The sequence below is a fragment of the Echinops telfairi genome, unplaced genomic scaffold (genome assembly GCF_000313985.2).
Source record: "Echinops telfairi isolate 266 unplaced genomic scaffold, ASM31398v2 ScPeMD7_18;HRSCAF=68, whole genome shotgun sequence".
In the NCBI taxonomy this organism is placed as follows: Eukaryota; Metazoa; Chordata; class Mammalia; order Afrosoricida; family Tenrecidae; genus Echinops; species Echinops telfairi.
In genome coordinates this window covers 68991403-69009196 of record NW_022103915.1, presented here as the reverse complement: position 1 = coordinate 69009196, position 17794 = coordinate 68991403, and the positions used below count along the sequence as shown (strand labels likewise).

General features: G+C 36.8%; 1 protein-coding gene across 1 annotated transcript in view; it reads left to right on the top strand.

The window, feature by feature from the left end:
• The window catches only part of LOC123521403, a 98832-nt gene that overhangs the window by 63348 nt on the left and 17690 nt on the right, over positions 1-17794 (top strand). The window contains exons 6-7 of the mRNA XM_045287644.1: positions 10629-10733; positions 13496-13591. Coding sequence (XP_045143579.1) covers positions 10629-10733; positions 13496-13591 — 201 coding nt within the window. The remainder of the gene's footprint in view (positions 1-10628; positions 10734-13495; positions 13592-17794) is intronic.

The following is a 17794-nucleotide window of genomic DNA, read 5'->3' as shown; positions in this document are numbered from 1 at the left end:
TATCAAGGGTTCATGAGGGGAGAGGGGAGCAGGGAGGGAGGGAAAAATGAGGAGCTGATACCAAGGGCTTAAGTAGAAAGTAAATGTTTTGAGAATGATGAGGGCAACAAATGTGCAAATGTGCTTGACACAAAATGATGTATGGATTGTGATAAGAGTTGTATGAGCCCCCAATAAAATGATTTAAAAACAAAAAAAACAAACAAAAAAGCCCTGAAATCCTCTAAACTTTTAGGCCATCATTGGATGAAGATTTGTCCTTTGAGTTTGAAAGAACTTACTAATCTTTTAACAAGAGTTTCCTGCCTCTGGCTTTGTACAGCATAAAGCTATGTAGTGTGCCCAGCAAGGTAGCACAAATAGTTGGGAATTCCTATGCTGGACAAATTGACCCGACAACTGTGACATGTGTATTTCTAAATAATCTTTGTTAGACAGGGATGATGGGATCAAGAAAGTTAAGGTATATTTCTGACTAATAAATAAATAAATAAATAAATGGAAGTATTCAACACTAACTGTCACCTTGTAACTGTGCTGCTTTCTTTTTGGAGTTAGGTCTTTATTTATTGTTTTGAAAAATTCTGTAACACTCATACTCCAGGAGCCATTACGATAAGGTTCATAGTCGATGTGGGGCTAATGCTTGTAAGTTATACTTTAATCGTTTAAGCTCATTTTTGGATTGAAAAATACATTTTTGGGGGAGGATGGGAAAGTGCATAGTTCAACTAAATATTGAAAGTCCAAAAGCAGCACAATTACCAATGATACCACATATTTCCATAGCTATAATTTGTAAAATTTACCACATTTCCCTTATGATATTGGCCCAATTTTTTCCAATTTCAAGTATTTAATAAAAAAGTTATTTTTGCCTTTTTATAATGAATATTAAGAATATTACCTTTGTTCTGGCTAATGGTAAGCTTTATTCTTTGTTTTAGATTCATAGAAAATTTTCAACAGTATGGAGAGTTCCCATATATTCCATGCCTAGTTTCTCTTATTACTTACAATATTACTGGGTTGGAAAACCCCAAATAACTCATACTTAGGTTTTGTGTCAATTAGGCTAGACCAGGATTTTCAGTGGTTTGGCCAGTAAAGCCTAATAAATCCCCCATGATGTGACCTAACACAACGTAATCAACTCTATAATGGGATCTGCTGGGAGTAGCCAATCATTTGCGAGATGAACCCTCTTACTTATGTCAGAGCCCTGATGCAATTGAAAGGAAGTTTTCTTAGAGTATATGACCTACTTCCTATATAAGTGGATGTTATGGAAAAGTTTGCTTGTTCTTTTCTGGATCTGGATTATTCATCTGACTCATTGACATCTGGCTCATTCACTTGAGCCAATGGCTTGCCATATTGCCTGCCGATCTTGGCAGCTGTTAGTGATCAGCCTTATGACTTGCTATCACATCCTCTGACCTGGGATTCATTTTCCTTCTCCAGTCACAATCCTGACTCGATGACATTGGATTTGTTGGGCTGAGACCTGCAAGGTCAGCAGCTGGAAACCACCAGCCACTTCAAGTGAGAAAGAAAGGACTTTCTGTTCCCATAAAGAGTTATAGTTTTGACTCATAGAGGCAGTTCTACCCTACCCCGTAGGGTTGGTATGAGTCAGTATTGACTTGTTGGCAGTGGAAGTGATGTCCCAGGGAGATGATCAGTAATGCTCTCTAACATAAAATGACAATGATGCCTATAAGAAGAACCAGAGACCTATGTAAACCAGAAATGAAGGAATGGGTTTGGGGCCTACAATCTAAGAACAATTTGTTCTAATGACATGGCCCTGCTTGTTGTTAGGCCTCATGAAGAGATCACTGAAGTGCTACAGCAAAATGTGGTGAAAAAACTAGATGGTGGTCAGTTATCGGAAAAAATAGTGTCTGGCATAAATGAAATCCACATGGAAGAAGCACATCAGCCTGTATGATCCAAGGATTGTAAATAATATAATCAAATTTAAAGGAAGGAATGGCATTAGAGTTTAAATTGTGAACACCTGGTTTGCACAAGTTTATAGATGGCAGTGTAAACTCAAAATCCATTGGCAGGGTTCACACATGGATTAAGCTTCTGGTGTATCCCCAATCATTGTTGAGGGATGTGACTAGCCCTGTTGGCAGACAGAGAACATTGTAAAGTAGATTATGGCAGACATTGTTAGATAAAAATGTAATATCTGATTAGGTTAAAAATGTGCAATCATTTGTGCACATGCACATAATTTCATTATAATTAAGCCCCTGGTAAATCCCTTCTGCCCATGAAGCAGGAATGTGAATAGCCTTGCTATCATATCGAATGCATTGGAAAGTGAATTGTTGCAGATGCCATTCGGTTAAAATTTAGCCCCCTATCATTTGGTCTCCCTTGTAATCCATTGAAATTTGTTTGGGTTTTTAGTATTTTCTGTTTTCTTGTCATTGTGGAGTTTGTTGTAGTTGTTTTGCTAAGATAAAATTTTATTACTTACTTGCTGAAAGGGTGCTATGAGTCATAATTATCTTGACGGCAGTGAGTTGAGAAAGTGACAAATAATATGTATCTAAACAAGTAACAAGTTAGTAAAATTGCTCCTTTGTGGTATTTTAAAAATTATTTTATTCATCTGTACCTAAGACTCATATTCTTGGACACTCTTCAGGTATAGCTATAACTACCCAATCTTGGATCTGGTACATTCAGAAGAATTATTAAAGTCAGAATTGGCCTGATAGGGCCACTTACAGACATCTTTGACCCTACACTTTTTGATCAACAGTGGAAGAATCAGCCATTTAAAAACCTATGGAACACAGTTTAATTCTCACACTCATAGATTTTCCATAACCTTTCCATAACAATTCTAGAACAATTGTTTATTAACCTTAGAAGAACAAACTCTGACATAAAATTTACAAATACATAACTCTTTATCATTCACCATACACATCCACAGAATGTTTCATATCAGATTGATGAACTATATAAATTTATTCTCATCACTACCAACTTTACATTTTGATGACAGAAAGGTGGGATTTATTTTCAAAGATCTTCAAACTAGTTCATCAAGTTAAAACATCAGTTCCTCTAGTTCTCTTCTATGGGTATAAGACTGCAAAATATGACAGCAGAAAGGAAAGAAAAAGAATGTTTTCACTCACATAGTATAAAATTACTGCTTTCTTTTCAGTTGGTATTTTATCTGATTTACTTTGTCATTATTGTTAGCTTTCTATAAAAAATCATTTCCTGTATATGAAATGCAGAACAGGTAAATCTATAGAGATAATTACTAAGTTCATGGTTTCTTGGGGGTATACCAGAGGAAGTTGGGGGAAATTGGGAACTACATTGTAATAACAATGAAGAAAATACTCTAAAACTGATTGTGGTGATAACCGCACAACTTTTCTTGATGTGATTGAGCTCTTGAATTGTGTGATATGTGAATTTTATGCTAATAAAACTGTTAAAACAAACTAAAAAGAGTTACAATCTTGGAAACCCACAGGGACAGTTCTACGCTGTCCTGTGGGGTCACTAAGAGTCGGCATTGACTCAATGGAAGCAATTGGCTTTGGTTTTTAGCATCTAACAATCTGTGGTCTTCCTGCTGATCTTGAATTCATCAACTCCTGAAGCTACTTGAGTCAGGAGAAACCCCCAACTTCATTTCTGATTCATGGGCTGTAAACTGATTGGACTTACAGTAGCCTGCTTCGACCATGGTGGGAGCCATTTTTTCAATATAAATGCCTCTATGTATGCATATATAAGTTTCACTGGTTTTACTTTTCTGGAGAACCCAGCCTAAGAAAACAGCTGACTGTCATAGAGTTGCTTCTGACTCATAGCAGCACTATATAGATACAATCGTCACCATATTCATGATAAAACTTCCAGATGCTATTCATAGTTTGTTATTATCCACACAGTTGAATGCCTTTGCATAGTCACAAAACACAAGTGAACATGTTTCTTGTATTCTCTGCTTTGAGCCAAGATCCATCTGACATCAGCAATGATATCTCATATTCAAGTCATTTTTGAACCCAGTTTGAATTTCTGGCATGCTCTCATCAATGTACTGCTGAAATAGTTGCTGAATGATCTTTAGCAAAACTTTACTTGCATTTGATAATTTCTGCATTGTTTTGGATCACTTTTCTTTGGAATGGATACAAATAAAGATCTCTTCCTGTCAGTTCAATGAGTTAAATCTGTTTTTGAGATATTTCAAAAATTTAGGTGGGATATACTAAAGGTCATATTTTGGCTCTCATGAGCTTGCTTTAATTTTCTTGAAATCAACCTGAATTTATATATGAGCAATTGATGGTCTGTCACAGTCAGCCTTTGGCCTTGTTTTGGCTGCTGAAGCTTCTCTCTGCCTCTTTCACAGATGTAGTTAACTTGATTCCTGTGTATCCCATCTGGCGAACTCCATGTGGACAGTCTCTATGTTGTTGAAAAGTATTTACAACAAAGAAGTCGGTGGTATTGCAAAATTCTATCATGCTATCTTCCCCTTCATTTGGTGTAGTGGTTCAGCAATGAGCTGCTGCGGTCTACATGGTTGGAAGTTCCAAACCGCTAGCAGCTTCTAGGGGAATAGACTAAGCTTTCTATACCTGTAAACATTTATAAATCTTGAAAATCTGCTGTCTCTATGACTTAGCTTTGATTGAATGGCATTCCAGTTACCAATAATTATAAATGTGTTTTGATTGCATGTTTGGCCAATTTCAAACTAGAGTTGATGGAATTCTTCAATTTCTTCATTACTAGCTTCAGTGGTTGGGTGTGTAAATTTGTATATTAGTTGTGTTAACTGGATATCTTTGTACATATGTAGTATTGTACTTTAAGATAGATTTTGAAATGTTCTTTTTGATTGATGCATACAAAATTATTTATCTTAAATTTGTCATTCCCAGCAAGTAAACCATATGATTGCCTGAATCACAATGGCCATACCAATTTATTTCAGCTCATTAATGCCTAGGATATCAATCTTCTTGCCTTCTGTTTCATTTTTGATGACTTCCAATTTTCACATATTCATACTTTATAAGTCCATGCTCCAATTATTGATTGATGCTTAACAGTTGTTTCTTATGTTGAATCATGCTCCATCAGCAAATGAAGGTCCCTGAAGGCTTTTCTCCATCCATGTCATTGTAGTCTACTCTATTTTGAGGGGGCATCTCTTCCTCAGTCATGTTTTGAGTATCTTCCAACCTGATTGTCTCATCTTCTGACACTGTCTGAAAATGTTCTACAGCTATTCATAAGGTTGTCTATGGATAATTCTCTCAGAAGTGGACAACCTATTCCTCTGTGTGGTCAGTTCTTAATCTGGAAGCGTTGCTGAAATCTGTTCTCTTTGAGTGACCATGCTGATATTTGGAATACCAGTGACATCACATCTAGCTTCATAGCAACACTAGCCACCACAGTACAACAAAATGACAGTCAAGTGTTGGAATCCTAGATAGAATGGGAGAAAAATGGAGACAAATTCTAAAAAGTCTCATCTTACTAGATCAGCACAGATAAGAGGAACCCCCAAGAACATTGCCCTTAAATACCATTTAAACTTGGCACTGAAGCTGCTCCTGGAGACAAATAACAGAATGGCTCATAGAATAAACATATCACCTATGCATACTGTGTACCTTTAAGTAATTACCTGTATCAGACCAAGGCCAACTTTTCTGTCAGGCAAAGATGAGAAGTTAAGTGGAATAGGGTTAGATTAATGGAGGCAGAATGGCCACAATGGAAACAATAAGAATGCTGACACATTGTGAAAAATATAACCAATATCACCATACTCATGTATGAAATTGTTAAATTTGAACCTGACTTTCTTTGGGATCCTTCACTGAACACAGAATGAAATATTATTATTTAAAAGTTTTATTGGTACTTCATCCACATATTCTACATTTCAGTAGTTCAGTCATATAAAGAAGAGTTGTGCAATCTTTCCACAATAAATTTTAGAACATTTTCTTTTTTCCCAGAACTCTTTGTTATCAATGTAATTTTTTACATTTTGGTAAAAACATACACAACAAAACATCCACCAATTCAACAGCTTTTACATACATGAATGCTAATGACTATACTCTTTGTGTTGTACAGTCATTATTGTTATTGTTCTACTACCATTAAAATAATGCCCCCTGAGGAAAAACTCAATGCTCCCTGAGATAGTTTATTGTGCCAGCCTGGCCGATAAACGCAAGTGGGATTAACTGAAGGGCAGAGAGATAAATGGCTTGGTGAGTCTCGCCTTTCTTGTCTCTCGCTCTTTGATCATTGGACCAGTGTGCGGCTACCTTGCTTGTCCTGTGCCTCAATTTAAAGGCTACACTACCTGTGGGATGCCTAGCCTGTGGACTGTGTCGCTGTAAGTTGAGGTCCCTTTAAGACATCTCTGGAGCTGGGGACTGGCAGTTGGTGACCTGGCTGGCAGTTGGTGACCTGCCTTCTGATTGGCTGCTGTGCTGACATAGCCTAGCTCTCTCTATTAATAGAGGAAGATCTGGCAGCAGACTAGACTTGAAGGACTGCTAGTCTCTCACAACTCTCTCTCACGGGAGTGAGTTGAATTGAGCCATTTGTAGTGCTTTATCATTTAACTGTTTATTTCTTGTATTATATATTTATCTGTATATGATTTAACAGTTCATGTCTTGTTATATATATCTAATTATGTTTATAAATAAATATATTAAATTATCAGCAATTTGGTTTTATCTCTCTAGAGAACCCTGTCTAACACACTCCCTAACAAAAACTCTTCCTCCTTCACCATCGTAACCATAGGTCGAATTTGGTTTCTTTTTCTTTCTTTCTTTTTTAGTAGTTTTCTTGATATAATATTCATACACTTCATAGTTAAACTGCTTCTAAAAAGAGTTGTGCATCCATCATCACAATCAGCGCTAATGCTCCCTCCCTTATCCACTGATCTCTCCCAACCCCCCTTCCCCTCATCCCTTCCCAAGAAACCATTGCATCAGTTATTGTCTCTGTGCACCCACCCTTTCCATGCTTCCTGAATGGAGAGACCTAACAGAAACAATAAACCACACAAAACCAAAATGAAACAGAAAGAAGAAAATGATAATTATAAGAACAAAAAAAGCCACTCACAATATTTAAAAAGCCAGAAAAAAAATTTGTTTCTTGGAACAATCTAGAAATATTTGAGTATAGAGCAAATTTAGATTGAGTCAAGAGAGAGGTCAGCTGACCAAGTATCATATTATACCATGGTTCAATATACCATGATCAAGTTTACAATAATCTCTGTCTCATAGTAAAGCTGTTCGAGTCCCTCACCTGTGACTAGAGGGAATCTTCCCAGAGGCCCAATCTGACCAGACACTACCTTCCATAGCCTTTTACAAGTTGGGTGTTCACAATTTAAGCTCTGATACTTTCTCCTTCATCATATTTGGATTTTTAAATTTTCACCTTTAAATCACATAGGCTGGTGTGCTTCTGTGTGGACTTAGTTGACACCTCACTTAGACAAGCCTTTAGACCACAAGACTATTCCAGCTCATAGCCAGACACCCTCTTCTTTCTTCACCACACTTGCTGTAGCACCCTTATCTTCAGTATACTCTTCTTGAGGGTAAGCATTGAGCAGGGCCATGTTATAAGAACTAACTGTTTTTAAATTAGGGCTAGAGTTACCTGGGAGCCCAGAATAATCCATCTGCTTATCCCTGGATTATGAATGACTCTTGTTTACTTCGGCAGTCATATTATTTTTTAACAAAAACATTTCTCTAGAATATACCAAGGTAAATACAAACAAGTTCTTCTTAGGGGTTCAGTGAATACATGCAAAGAATGTTGTTTTCTCAGCTTAACTATGTTGAGTTTGAAAAAGAAATCTAAACAATGCATTGACTTCTGAGGGTATCTGCTGGCCTGTTAAATTCAGGGCAGAAAGGTCAGCTCAGAAGGTTATGCATCAGGCATCAAAGAACAAAAAATCATATCATTGTGTGCCCACCTCCATGATAAACAATCGCTGAAGACAAATGGGTGCATAAGCAAATGTGGCAAAGAAAGCTGATGGTACCTGGCTATCAAAAGACATATAGCGTCTGGGGTCTTAAAGACTTGAAGGCAAACAAGCGGCCATCTAGCTCACAAGCAACAAAGCCCACATGGAAGAAGCACACCAGTCTGTGCGATCACGAGTTGTCGAAGGGTTCAGGTATCAGACATCATCTGAGTCAAAATCATGCCAGAGTGAATGAGGGGGGAGTGTGGAGTAGAGACCCAAAGCCCATTTGTAGGCCACTGGATATCCTCTTACAGAAGGGTCTCGGGGAGGAGATGAGCCAGTCAGTGTGTATTGTAGCAAGTATGAAAAATACAACTTTCCTCTAGTTCCTAAATGCTTCCTCCCCCACCCCCACCCCCACTATCATGATCCCAATTCTACCTTACAAATCTGGCTAGACCAGGGGATGTACACTGGTACAGATAGGAACTGGAAACAGGGAATCCAGGGTGGATGATCCCTTCAGGACCAGTGGTGTGAGTGGTGATAATGGGAGGATAGAGGAGGTTGGGTTGGAAAGGGGGAACCGATTATAAGGATCTGCATGTGACCTCCTCTCTGAGGGACAGATAACAGAAAAAGTGGGGCAAGATTTCAGGGAGATGTCGGACAGGGCAAGATAAGACAAAATAATAATTTATAAATTATCAAGGGCTCATGAGGGAGGGGGAGCGGGGAGGGAGGGGAAAATGAGGACCTAATGCCGGGGGCTTAAGTGGAGAGCAAATGTTTTGAGAATGATGAGGTCAATGAATGTACAAATGTGCTTTACACAATTGATGTATGTATGGATTGTGATAAGAGTTATATGAACCCCTAATAAAATGATTAAAACAAAAAAAAGAAGGTTATGTCAACTGTTTTACAGGATTACATAGAGGTCATCTTTTTTTAATTTGCAAGCCTTTATAATGATTTGATTTTAGATATTTATTCTTTTTAAAGCTCTTTCAATACAATTTACTCTGACTACAACTTTCATTATAACATCTGGGGTCTTAAGGATTGTCTTTAAACAAACCTTAGCATCAGGTAAGTTCACTTGGAAGAAGCACATCAGCCTGTATAATAAATAACAAAAATAATAAATTTTTATTCAGCATAATAACAAAATCCAAACCTGAAAGAGGGAACAGTCTTAGAATTTAAATTGTGAGCATCTGGTTTGCAGAAGGCTGGGGATGGCAGTGGAAGCCCAAAATCTATTTGCAGGGTCCTCACATGGATTAAGCTTCTAGTGAGTTCCCTGTGACCAGAGTGAGGGAATGTGACTACCCATGTTATTAGACAGAGAAGCCCGTGAGTCAGGGGTAGTCAGTCTAAAATGTAATGCCTTATCACTTGTTCTCTCTTTTGACCATTTTAATTATTCTAGTTTCTATTATTTTCATCTTTCTTTAGAATTAAGGTTTTTAAACCTAACGTGGTTATTCACATCTCTCAATTATGATCAGAGAGGATTGACCATAAGCTTAAGCTCTGATACCATTTTCGCTTTTGTGGATTCAGATTTTGTCATTTATATTCCTTGGATCACACAGGCTGGTGTGCTTCTTAGTGGAGGCCTAGCTTAGGTGGATGTTTGCTTAAAGAGAAGCCTTTAAGACCCCAGACACTCTTCTTTCTGATAGCTGGCCACCGTCTGGCTTTTCCACCACACTGTGCTATCATACTCATATCTTCAGCGATCTCTTCATGAGAGTGGGTTATCAAGTGTATAGGGAAAATTTTGATAAATTTTCTTGAAGAGTATAGGATGACCCCAAGGAGTTATCATGGAAAAGTTTCAAGAAATGGAAAGCTCATTGCTGAGAAAAAGACCAGGAAAGTTGTACCACGTGCAGGAAAATTTTCCCGTGACAACATTTCACTGGCTCATTCTTCCCGGGTAGCAGTTCTGTCCCAGGAGAATTTAGTTGAGAAACCTTACCATATCCTCCCTGCATCCTTGATCTTCTCTCTTCAGACTGCATATTTTCCCCATGATCCGAGAACATGAGAAGGAAAATGATCTGAATCCCTTTTGGACGTCAACAATGATGCTTTAATGTGGTACAAGTTGGAGAGAGCAGAATTCTTTGAGGAAGGGGTAGGGAGAAGGTAACACTTTTAGAAGTATATAGACTTAGGTGGAGGCTATGTCAAGAAAAAAGAGCATCAACATTTTGATATTTTTGTTGAGCCAAGGTTTCTATGATTGTGTAGCAATACTTTTTACAATGAAATTGCTGGATCATCTGGCATACACATTTTCTGTTAAAAATTGCCAGTTTTACTTCCAGTGTGGTCCTACTTATTTTCTCACATCCTTGTAATCATTTGGCATTGCTGATGACAGTTTTGCATAAAAAAGAAAGTTTGCATTTGTATGTTACAAATTTGTGTTTTTCCAAGACTGTCAGAGGTGGTGGAACCAAGTAGGTTATTTTCTTAATAACTAGAAACAATTTTGACAGAGCTTGGGTTTTAACTTTAAGGACGCATTTGTTAAGTTTCTAATAGCCTCGTGTTATTTTTGAAGGTGTCTGCTTATTCAGGATTTACGAAGTTGTTTTGGAATCCGTCTGCACCCAAGTTCTCTGTTCCTGTTTCTGTCATGAAGGAAACTTTATATTCAAAATATGAGGTGATGTACTTAATTAATTTTCCCATTTGTGCAGAATCTTTGACAATGAAATTGTCTAAATGGTTACAACATTATTATATTTATATATATTACATATAATATATATAATATTTATATATTATTTATAACATCATTAAACATTAACTTTTACTGGACATTTATGTAAAGTGTCAGTCAGCCACTAAATTGACATTATGAGCAATCATCAGAAGATTTTAGAATTAAATCTATTTATTCATTGAGCCACAAAAAGTTTGATAAGAAAAAATTTTAGTCATTAGCTCTTAAAAAATTGCCCCTTTCCATTCTCTTTCTCATTTTCTAATTATACACATTTCCTATAATTTTGTGTATTGGTGTTGAACTCTGGATAATTCTATCTAGTTTATCTTATATTTAAGCTCCACAAAAGGAGGCTGTATGTGCTGCCTGCCAAGCACTGGACTGCTAACTATAAGGTCGGCAGCTCCAACCCAGCAGTTGCTCTGAGAAAGAAAGCTGAAGCTCTCTGCTCCCATAGAGAAATCCTAGAGGATCACTGAGCTGGAAATGACTTGATGACACTAGATTAATTCTCTCTTCAATTTCGGCTACTGTATTGTTAAATATACCAATCTATTGTTAAATTTGTTTACTATATTTTAAACTTGAGTCTTGTATTTTTCTGCTTTAGAATTTCTGTTTTAAAAATCTGTTATGTAACTTTTATTGTTTCTTGTTCCCTGCAAAAATTAAAACCTAATTATTACTCCGGCAAGCATAGTGAACATGATTTTTTTAAAGTCAGTATTTGGCAATTTCAATATCTGAAGACCTGTAGGTTTTTCCTCTCCATCAATATTTTAGTGTTCCTATTAGTTCTTACTGATGATGTTGTTTTGTGCATGTATGTATGTACTTGGCTGATTTTTTAAAAAGTTTGGTTGTTGTAAAATATTTAGTTTAGGAAACATTGGAGATCTAGAATGACCATTCCCTCCTCTAGAGAAAGATTTTACAGATACTTGAGGGCATTACCATTTAGAGATAGCCTTAATCTCAGGTTGAACCTTGAGTTTTCCTTCACCACCCTTGTAACAGAGCGCAGGATGCAAGTCATGAGAAGCGAATGAACTTGCACTTACTGCTAATCTGAGCATGTAGTGCTGTGATATCCCAGTTTATTTGTATATTACCAGGCTCCCCACCTCAGGTGGACTCTGGGTATTGATTTCTGTCACCCTTGCTTTAGGAAGCTATCAAATTCAGGCAGCTCACATTTATAATTATTTGGGTAAGAATCCTGAGAGAAGAAAGCATCTTTGAATAGTGGCCTTACTTTTCCAGGGTCTTAACCTTTTTTATATCAGCCTAGGGTTTTTCCCATCATCTTGCTAGCTAGTGTATGCTTTGAATATTCTGTTTTTCAGAATACATGTAGTTCTCTATTTTGTCCTCTAAACAATTACCTTGCCCCCTAATTAGAAGCAGAAGTCATAATTGACTTTCAACACAACAAAATTGTTTTCATTTCCATCTGCATTCCAGTTTTTATTGCATACATTCTAATTCCAGCAATGTCCCAGGCATAGTACAGGAGTTTTTCTGACAAATGTCATGTAAATAATACTGGCAAGACCCTCTCAAGGCACATTAGTTTGGCCAATTTATTGGCGAGTTTTAACATTTTAAACATTTTCTCTTTTAAAAAAGCCACCAGTAAAACACAGTATTAAGTTTTTTCCCTCGTTGTTGAACATTTTCAAAATATGTAATAGGTGTGGTTCCATCTTGTTTATATAGCTTGTAAAAGCACAAGACAAAATATTTCCAAAATCTTTTGCATAACCTGCTGTTAGTCTTTTTTAAGATTAATGATGAAAGTGACCAAATATCTTTCTGCTATGGCCAGTTATTCTATTACATTATGATATAGCTGCTTTCTAAAACAAAACAAACAGAATGCAGTGAAGAAAGAATTCAATGTTGAATCCTTGAATTACCTATAGCCTTCTGCTAATCTGTTCCACTATAAGTGATATTTGCATGGTCTTTTAAAATCCCAGTTTCTATTCAATGACTATTTCTTCAATTCAAAATCATAGTTGTTTGAGCCCTAAAGATTTTAGCAAAGAAGAAAACAGCACCATGGTTGAATTCATCTTGATTTAACCTGGCTGTAAACGTAGGTCTCATAAGTGTTTCTGCATATCCAAATCACTGACTACAATATAGAAAAATAGTAGATTTAATAATCACCATAATCATCCCAACATTTGTTTTTGAAACTATAAAAATATACACATAACTTAATTGATTAATAGAATCTGATGCTATAATATTTGAGGAAGTTTTCACACCAATGCACTCCAATTTATAAAACTTATCTGCACTTAAGAGAAAATAGTAAAGTATTGGTAATACATTCAACTGGTATGTCTTATTTGTGTATAATGCATCTTACTTATATATAATGCTGATGTACAAAGTAGATTCAATGCTAACAATGAGATCATAAGATCATTGATTATTCTTATTTTTAGTAGTATCAGAGAAATTATCAAAACACAATTTAGTAAAAGGCCAAAGCTGAAGCCAAATTATAAATTTGGGACCAATGCTAAGATTGTAAGTAGACTTTGGTACAGCTGTAAGAGTACTTTCTAAAATTCTTCATCTTCCTTTTTCTTTTGTAGTAATAATGAAAAACTACTAATTGACAGTGATCATCCACTTGTTAAAATATTCCACAAATAACTAAAAATGTTACATTTTTTTAATAGAGTGCTCAAACAAGCAGAATTTTAATGGAGAAGTATTCATCTGACAGCAGGGAATCTGTCATTAAGTTAAGTCAGCACTCCACAAAACCTTTTTCGGTATGTATACTTTTTGTTCTGAGTTGTGGATTCTTGGTTTTATCTGCACAAGGATTTCCTACTCATCCCAGAAGTTACTTTTGGTGCTTTATAACTCAAGGAACTGGCTCAGACTATTCAATGGTATCTGTACTGTGGAAACATTGCCCTCTCTTCAAATATATGATCTCTGTAACACTCAGAATACGTTTTTCACTAACCAGTAACAATATCACCACTGTAAGTTATTCTAAAATTTATAAAATTCTGTTTCACTCATCTTTAATTTCTTGCCCAGAACTTAAGTGATCAAAGGAACATGTTTGAGTCATTTGATTAACGTGGGAAAGTGATTATGACCATAAAGCAGAGGAAAAGGGAATACCCTAGTCTTTTTTTAGACTCATACTCATGACTTTATTGTCACAACTCATTCCTACTCACTGCTATCAAGTCATCGCTGACTTACAGTGACTCTATAAGACAGATGATAACTGCCCCTGGGGGTTTTCTGAGACTGTAACTCTGTATAGTAGTAGAAAGCCCCATCTTTCTCCTGAGACATGGCTGGTGGTTTTGAACTCCTGACCTTGCAGATTGGAGCCCAATGAGTAACCATTATGCCACTACAGCCCCAGTGTAACCAAGTAAGCCAATCAAGTAACAAACAAAATTGGAGAGAAAAGAGATAGTGATTTTAGATGCCTAGAGGTATGAAATTCATATAACTAGTTTAAGTAGTGTCCCAAACATTGTCATGGCTTTCTTTTTCACTGGCTATTACCTTGAGCTCTCTGCTACCCTTGGTGATATGCTAGGGTGTGGAGTGTACTTGGTAGAGTCTTAGTGCCCTGAAACAAATCCAACTCCAATTCTAATCAGTTTGCCAAGTTAAAAATGTCTCTGTGCCTCCTTCTTTGCTGCCCCATCCAATCTGTTAATACTTTTGAAGCAATAATAGTTCTGATAGACCTTTTTTGCTACTCTTTTATAGCACTTATCAAGTATTTGTACTTATGTATGTTCGATATCATCATTCTTCACTATCCTGGGTCATACCATCCGTATTTTCTGTTTTATCTGCAGTTCCTAGCATAGTGACTGCCACCCAAAAAGATCATTGAACCAGAAAATGTTAATTTTCTAGTTTAGTTTCCATTTGTATCTTTCTAGACTAATTTAATAATACTACTTAATTGATTTATTAAGTCTTCCTATTTGTATTTGCTGCTTCTTCCAGATGACCCTCTGTAATGCCCAATGAAGCATTACTAAGGAACACTATGATTATGCCATTCATCTCTGAACAATACTTAATAAATAACACAACCTATGAAATAAAGTCTCAATTCTTGTCTATCAGTTTGTCCTACGGCGGTGGCTTGTGTGTTGCTGTAAGCTATGTCACTGGTGTTCCAAGTGCCAACAGGGTCACCCAGAGTAAAAGGTTTCAATGGAGCGTCCAGGCTAAGAACAGACTAAAAAGAAGGAAACGACTCCCTACTTCCTAGGAAGTAGCTGATGAAAACCATATGGAGACAGGACATTCCGAGATAGTGCCCGAGGATGAGCACACAAAATGTGACTGAGGAGGAGCTGCTTTCTCAAAGTAGAGTCAGCCGTGGTGATGTGAACGGCATAAAGCCTATGGGAGTAGAGCCTTCAGTATCTTTGTTTGCTGGTGGGATAAGAAGAAAAACCTGCAAAATCTACCAATAACTGGATCTTGTATGAAGTATGAAACTAGGAAAATTGGAAGTCATAAAAAACAAAATGAAACACATAAAAGTTGATATCCTAGGAATTAGTGTGCTAAAATATACTAGTATTGGCCATTCGGAATCAGAATATCATATGGTTCACCATGTCAGGAATAACACAATCAAGAGGAATGGCTTTGCATTAATTGTCAAAAGGATATTTCAAGATGTTTCTTGAAGTAAATGTTGTCTGTGATAGGATTATATCTGCCACCTTCAAGGAAATCTGATCAATGCAACTATTATTACAATTTATGCAACAATCATAAAAACTAGTGATGGACAAATTGAAGAATTCTACTAATGTCTTTAGGCAGAAATTGATCAAGCATGTCATCAAGATGCTTTGGTAAATGTTGGTGATTAAATTAAAAAGTTGGAAACAAACAGGAAGAAACTGTAGTTGGAAAATATAGTCTTGGTGATAGAAATGAACCCAGAGATCCCATAATAGAATTTTACAAGACCAATGATTTGTTCATAGCAAATGCCTCATTCAACAACACAAAAGGCAATCATATGAATAGACTTCTCCAGATGGAACACACAGAAATCAAGTTGACAACATCTGTGGGAAGAGATGATGCAGAAGCTCAATATTAGCTGCTAAAACAAGACCAGGGCTGGCTGTGGATTACAATTGGTCATATGTAAGTTTAAGTTGATGCTGAAGACAATTAAGACAAGTTCACTAGAGCCAAAATTTGACCTTGAGCCTATCACACTTGATGTTTGAGGTTTGAGAACATAGTAAGAACAGTTTTGATGCATTGAACACTAATGACAGGAGACCCAATGAGCTGTGGGAGTACCTCAGAACATCACTCATGAGGGGAGCAAAAGGTCATTAAAAAGATAGGAAAGCGAGAAAGGATAAAAGTGGATGTCAGAAGGGACTTTGAAACTTGCACTTAATCTTAGAGTAGCTAAGGTAAATGGACAAGGGACATTATCGTTGATGTTAGATGGATGTTGGCTCAAAGCTGAGAATACCAGAAAGATGTTTAGTTGTGTTTCATGGGCTATACCATGGTATTTGGCTGTGTGGATCATAGTAAACTATGGATAACCTTGAGAAGAATGTGAATTCCAATTATGCTAATTTGGAATGTGTACATGGATCAAGAGGCAGTTGTGTGAACAGAATAAGGGAATATTGCATGGTGTAAAATCAGGAAAGATGTGCATCAGGATTATATCTTTTCTATGTTGAGCAAATCATCAGAGAAGCTGGATTCTATGAAGAAAAATGTGGAATCCGGTTTGGAGAAAGGCTGTGATATGCAGATGACAGAATTTTGCTTGCTGAAAAAGAGGTTGATTTGAAACATTTGCCGATGAAGATCAAGGTTGCAGCCTTCATTATGGATTACCGCTCAATATAAGGAAGACCCAAATCCTTACAACTGTACTAATAAGTAACATCATGATAAATGAAGAAGAGGTTAAAGTTGTCAAGGAATTTTGTCTTACTTGGATCTACAATGAATGCTCATGAAAGAAGCAATCAAGATATCAAAAGATGCATTGCATTTGGTAAATCTCCATTAGACCTCTTTTAAATATTGAGAAACAGGATGTTACTTTGAGGACTAAGGTGTACCTGATCCATTCCATGGTATTTTCAACTACCTTATCTGCATGTGAAAATTGGACATCGAATAAGGACGATTGACTAAGAATCAAGGCATTTGAAGTGTGGTGCTGGGGAAGAATATTGAAAGTACCATGGGCCGCCAGTAGAACAAACAAATCTGTTTTGGAAGAAGTACGGCCAGAGTGTTCCTTAGAGCAAGGTTGGCAAGACTTCATCTTACAAACTTTGGATATGTTATCCAGAGAGATCAGTTGCTGGAGAAGCACATCATCCTTGGTAAAGTAGCCGGGCAGTGACAAAGAGGAAGGCCTTCAAGGAGATGCGTTGACATAGTGTTTGCAACGCTGGGACTCAAGCATAGAAACAAATATGAAGATGTCACAGGACCAGGCTGTTTTTGTTCTGCATAGGGTAGAGTCCCTATGGTTTGGAACCAACTTGATGATACCTAACACCACCACCACCAAATAGAGTCAGAATACTTACCTAAGCCTCATGGTCTGACCCCAATTATATTTTCTATTCTACCCTAGATTATACTATTATTTCCATGTAACCTCTATAAACCCTGTACTCCGTCTCTATCAGAGTCCTTCTAGAATAAAATCCCCAGAATGCTGATACTTTAAAAAAAATCATTTTATTGGGGGAGTCATACAACTCTTATCACAATCCATCCATACATCAATTGTATAAAGCACACGTATACATTTGTTGCCCTCGTCATTCTCAAAATTCGCTTTCCGCTTGGGTTCCTGGAATCATTTTCCTTTTTCCCCTCCCTCTCCCTCCCCTCTCCCCCCTCCCTCATGAACCCTTAATAATTTATAAATTATTATTTTATCTTATCTTACACTGCCCGGCATC